General features: G+C 43.0%; 1 protein-coding gene across 1 annotated transcript in view; it reads right to left on the bottom strand.

Moving 5' to 3' along the window:
* Nucleotides 1-3,962: 3,962 nt before the first annotated feature.
* slc41a2a (solute carrier family 41 member 2a) overlaps nt 3,963-6,013 on the bottom strand; it is a 30,521-nt gene continuing 28,470 nt past the window's right edge. The window contains exon 11 of the mRNA XM_082539989.1: nt 3,963-6,004. Coding sequence (XP_082396115.1) covers nt 5,828-6,004 — 177 coding nt within the window. The 3' untranslated portion in view covers nt 3,963-5,827. The remainder of the gene's footprint in view (nt 6,005-6,013) is intronic.

Raw genomic sequence — 6,013 nt, 5'->3', positions numbered from 1 at the left:
GCAGAGGGGGAGAATGTAGCTTCACAGGAGTGTGGAACTGCAGACTTAACCCTTTGGTGGCTAATTTCGAGTTACTGATGTTTGCAATAAGAAAATTGTGTTTTATTAGCTGTGTTTCGATTAATGTATCACATTATATTGTTGGGAATGTTAAATGCTAAAGTGAAGAAAAGGTTTGATTTCACTCATGACTGAACATGTTATTATTAACCATAGCAGGCCACTGTAAAAAGTCAATTAACTTTTATAGAGGAAAAAGCCAAAACTTTAACAATACCTATGAATAACAGGGGAATGATAGCCTTGTCACATTCAAAATGAAGATATGTAATAACAAACATGGGTCCACGTGATTTAGGTTCTTTCTTGAAATGGTCAGCAATTTAAAAAGTAGAGATATAACTGACAGGGGCATGTGATAGGATGGGGTACTGCAAGAGAACAAGAGCAAATTACAGACAGAAAACCTATTGTGTTTAGTTTTGATAAATTCAGATTAAAATGTACCATTACACTCAGAGGATCAATAGGAAATCAAATATATGCAAATTTTGCATGAAGCACATGACTGATAACTGTTCTGGCCCCAATTGTCCTGAGCTTTTGTTTTTACAGCACCCACTTGTCCACACCAACAGTTTCTCGCCACCAAAAGGGGGTACTTGCAAAGGATAGGGAGGAATATCATCAAAAGTGGGAAAGGTAAGCCCCGATGGGGGTGATAACACCATTAATTTCACTTATGGTAAAATTTGTTAAAATTAGACCCCAGAAAAAGAAAAATTTTTCAAACATTTAGAGACAGAGTGGAGTTCAGTAATGTAGCAAACCACATAAGGATGGAGCGTTGGAATCGATAAGATGGTGAAATAACACGCAGTAAAAATGTTGACCGTGTTGATTATGTTTATTCCAGTGTGCAGAGATTGGCTAATCTGACCAGGAAATGTTATAAAATGGATTGTCGGAACAGTCAGCGTTAAAGTCACCATTGACAGTCCAGACTAAGATGGCGTTGGACATCTTCAGGGCGGAAAAGAGTTGGTGCTACCAAGGTGTGGTTTGGCTTGTTGTATGTATATTTCAAGATGATATGGCTCTGGATGGACCAGTTACCAGGGCATGGAAGGAGGACAGACTTATTAAATGAGGAGAAGGAATTTTCTGGGATTGAAGATCCTCTGGGTGAGTGGTTGACTAAAAGCATTCCTAAAATAAAAGCTATCTTTTGTTATGGATTGGTAATAGATTGATAATTGGCCACATTTACAGCTGTATTTTTCAGAATCAGAATCAGAATCAGAATGGGTTTATTGCCAGATGTTGAGGTTTACAACATTAGGAATTTGCTGCGGTGCTTCAGTGCAAACAATAAGAATTAAAGTGCTATGTAGAAAGAAAGATATGTGCATGAGATATACATGATATATATACATGAGAATAAGAATTAAGAGTGCTACGTAGAAAGATATATACATGAGTGCAGGTGGTGATCAGTGCCAGACATGAAATGATGCAGTGACACAGCGTAGGGTCATGTGTTAGTGGCGGGGACAGTCATGTGGTTATTGTTCATGTGTCCAACAGCAGAGGGGAAGAAACTGTTCTTGTGGCGAGAGGTTCTGGTGCGAATGGACCGGAGCCTCCTGCCTGAGGGGAGCAGGTCAAACAGACTGTGTCCAGGGTGAGAAGGGTCAGCTGAGATCCGAGCTGCACGCCGCAGTGTCCTGGAGGTGTGCAGGTCCTGCAGAGATGGGAGTCTGCAGCCAATCACCTTCTCAGCAGAGCGCACAACACGCTGCAGTCTCTGTTTGTCCCTGATAGTGGCTCCAGCGTACCACACGCTGATGGAGGAGGTGAGGATGGACTCGATGATTGCAGTGTAGAATTGCATCATCGTCCGTGTTGGCAGGTTGAATTTCTTCAGCTGCCTCAGGAAGTACATCCTCTGCTGGGCTTTCTTGATGACGGAGGTGATGGTGGGCTCCCACTTCAGGTCCTGGGTGATGGTGGTACCCAGGAAGCGGAATGAGTCCACAGAGGTGATGGGGGTGTCAGTCAGGATGATGGGGGGGAGTGGAGCTGTGTGCTTCCTGAAGTCCACAATAATCTCCACTGTCTTCTGGGCATTCAGCACCAGGTTGTTGTGGCTGCACCAGGACACCAGACGTTCAACCTCCCTCCTGTAGGCAGACTCATCCCCGTCAGAGATGAGCCCAATGACGGTGGTGTCATCTGCGAACTTGATTAGCTTGACAGACTGGTGGGTGGAGGTGCAGCAGTTGGTGTACAGGGAGAAGAGCAGAGGAGAAAGAACACAGCCCTGAGGGGAGCTGGTGCTGATGGTCCGGGAGTCCGAGACATTCTTCCCCAGCCTCACGTGCTGCTTCCTGTCCGTCAGGAAGTCAGTGATCCACCGGCAGATGGGATCAGGCACATTCATCTGGGAAAGCTTGCCTCGGAGATGGTCTGGAAGGATGGTGTTGACTTGTTATAGACTCAGCCTATTTGATGTTTAAGCACTCTGTCAATGGCTGGGGGGCTGGGAGGAGGTGCTGGCCGTCAGACTGGGGTCTGGGACGCGGGGCCTCCCTGCTACTGCAGATAAGGAGGTGGTCCGCTTGCCTCCACCCCAGAGAGAAGGGTTACATCTCCTGGATCTAGGTGCGGCTTGCCCCCCTGAGGGCGGGGGTACCTGGACCTGGGATATAGAGTATGTTTGGGGAGTGCGACTGTCTGTGCAGTGTCTATTTGTGTCTGTCTACACGTTGGGTGAGTGCCGAGTATTTGGTTGTGCATATGGGGTGGGAATGCACGTCTGTGTCCGCGTGTGCCTGTTCGTCTGTGTCTATATGTCAGGTTGGGTCTTAGACTCGACCTCTCTGGGAACATCTCAGGCCCTCTAAAGTACGGAGGCCTATCTCCCCTCACCACACTCCCTGCCGGTGGCTGATGCCCTCAGACGTTGGTGTGTTGGTGGTCCTTGTCGTCTGGGGCTGGGCTCTCATGTATGTACCGGCTCACTCTTGGTGGCCGATTGGCGGGGCTGGGTGCCTGTGGCCCGGCTGGGCTCCTTCCAGGGGTGGGATGCCCTCAGGCCTCTGGCCTCTGGGCCTGAAGCTCGGTCCTCTCTGGCACAGCTGGCTGCCGGCAGAGCCCGCAGGCACGCCACTGCAACCCCCTCTGGCCTCTGCTCCGTAGCTGCGGGCTGTGGTAGGAGGTGTAATTGTCTGCCTGTAGAGATAAAGGTGTGGGGGTGTGTCAGTTTTCCTCTGACATGATAAGATAAAGGAATTGACTGAATTTATTTTCCCAGATCCTGTTATTTCGTAAAGTGACGTTTTAGGCTACATGTTGAAAACTTAACAGGCGGTGCCTCGATAACTATTTTTGTTCTGCCGTGCAGACGAGACATAATGAAGTTCCTCTTGAAAACACTCCTTGCATCCACTACTGATGTGGTGAACAGTTCTAAGTAATGTGTTTCCCTTAGAAAATAAAGTATAGAAATAGCAACACAGGAAATAAAAAAAAAAAGCATGGCTGCAGGAACTGTTGCATAAGAGAATAACAGGAACACTCACAGCAGGATATGACTTAACTTTGCAGTAATATAAATCTTATGAAGGAAATATATACTCAAAAGTTCATGTGTTTGCAATAGTACATGATCAAACCAAGATATAATATCTTAGTTTGATCTAAATTTAACAGGCTTAGTTTATTTCTAATGCATATCTTAAAGGCTAAGATGGCTGTGTGGGATGACCAACAAGTGTTTTGTGCTTTAAGATCCTAGAAATCTAAAATCTACATTCAGAGAATAAAAGAAAACCTTTAGGTTGATTTCTTACTATAAAAAGTAATAATTGTGACATTTTAGTTCTTTTGTGGATAGAGCCACAGTAAAAGCTGCATCCACTGAGCTCAGACATCAAGTAGACTGTTGTTGGGTTCATTTGTGCTGGTAAGGCAAATAATAATGGAAGGAAAAGGTTTGCAGGTATATGAGAAATTCATAGCTTGAGAGGTGTGTGTGTGTGTGTGTGTGTGTGTGTGTGTGTGTGTGTGTGTGTGTGTGTGTGTGTGTGTGTGTGTGTGTGTGTGTGTGTGCGTGTGAGAGAGAGAGAGAGAGAGAGAGAGATTTGTTTTTATGTTTTAAAATTTCTCATGAATTATTATGGAAGCTTGTCTTTGTAATCTTGTGCTTACTATCATTAATCATCATGTCTCAATTTAATGCCATAATTTCTTCATGCTTCTGAGCACATAATAGCTGTGTGCAGCTGTCATAGATATCATAGATAACATACTCGGAAGCAAGCAGGAAACAGTGACAGGAACATTTTATTTTGTGACTGCAGAGTCATCAAAGGTCAAATTATACTTTTCTGAGAGACAAATTTGATGTCGGTGCATACCAGACCCACGAGATCTTGGTTTAAAGGCGCCTTCATACTGTGCAGTTTCAGCAGTTTGTTGCGATCATGTGTGGCATGCTGCCACAATGTGTGACGTGGATCACTAAATTTTGGCGAGAAGTCAAGATTAATGCATAAAGGTTGTATAATGATAACACAGACTCACGTAAGTATGATAGTGATAACAGCTGCAGAACACATCATACAAATAAGGCTTCTGGTGCAGCAGCTCAACTAGATTTTATTCTTTTTTGAAATCCCAAATGTTTTTCTTTCCCACACTTTACTTATATTTGTTACATTTAAGTTTGCTTTGTTTTTGAGTTTCTTGGGTTTTTTTGCACAAATAAGGGAACCGATTGATCCGTGCTCATTTTATTCTCCAGTTAGTCAGCTGACATAAGTCACTTTAAAAATCACAATAGTGAAATTGTGTCATGTTAAATGTTAAATTTCTTTCTTTTTTTAACACAGTGTGCTTTGAACCCGACTTTGTCCAAGAAATTTAAAAGCATCCCATTTTTGAACATCACACATTTGACTTCAATCTTTAGGTGAGCAATCCAGACTCAGAGGCAAAACTGTGGAGGGACTTTTCCCAGATATGGTCCCAAATTTCATAACTTTTGCACATACAGTTCTTGGGGCTGCTGTTAACTCTACTGGTAGACAAAGAAAGATTAAGAAGAATTTGTTTAACATTCAGTAGCTTCATTACTAGAGCCCCCAGATAGGTTTACAGCTGCTACATAGTACGTTATTGTGATGTTACTAAGCTGGACTGTTCTGCCTTTTCTGTGTTCATTCATCAGCCTTTCTATTATCTCAAAACTATCTGAAACGGAAAGACAAGAGACACAGTAGCTGGTTTCTACCACTTAATGTACTTTTTCAGACATAGCAAAATACACTGAATACAAATTTGCAACATTATAAAAAAAGATTTAAAATGCAATACATCTGAATAGGCCTCCACATAATGTTTCATTGCACTTTCATTTCTGTACTAAGAGAAATTACAGGGGGGAAAAAAACATATTGTGACAACACACACACACACACACACACACACACACACACACACACAGTGAAGCACAAGATGAAAAAAATTGCACTCTCGCTGTCATGGTTTGTCTGTTTTCGTGACGTCCTGACTTTGTAAGTACATGATGGTTTGCAGTGGATTAGACAGACACAAAGATGTGAAATGTGCAAAAATTAAGAGTATTTGTATGTGTCCTGTAGGTGTGTTTCTTGTGTTTTAAATAAACACCTTAAGGCAGAAAACTGTGTTACTTGTTCATAAAGGTGAAGGCACATTTGTGTGTTGCAAATCTTCAGTATTACTTGCATTTTGCCTTTTAAAATAATAAGCACTATAAGGGTTTTGTTTTCTCATTTTGAATCTACACACTGCCTGGATCACCAATGCACCACAGCATGAGAAAAGCAATTGAAAGTAGAGCAGTCCCTAGAAGATCTCCAAGGGCTGTGAGGTAAGGTATTGAGTAACTGTCGGGGTCTTTACCCCTCCTCCACAAACAGTGAACCAAACAGTCAGCCATGCAGAGCAGAATTAACACCTAAAAAAA

This window comes from Aulonocara stuartgranti, assembly GCF_965226115.1.
Source record: "Aulonocara stuartgranti genome assembly, chromosome: 7".
Taxonomy (NCBI): Eukaryota; Metazoa; Chordata; class Actinopteri; order Cichliformes; family Cichlidae; genus Aulonocara; species Aulonocara stuartgranti.
Note: the sequence above shows the minus strand (reverse complement) of the source record. Positions and strands in the feature narration are given on the sequence as shown.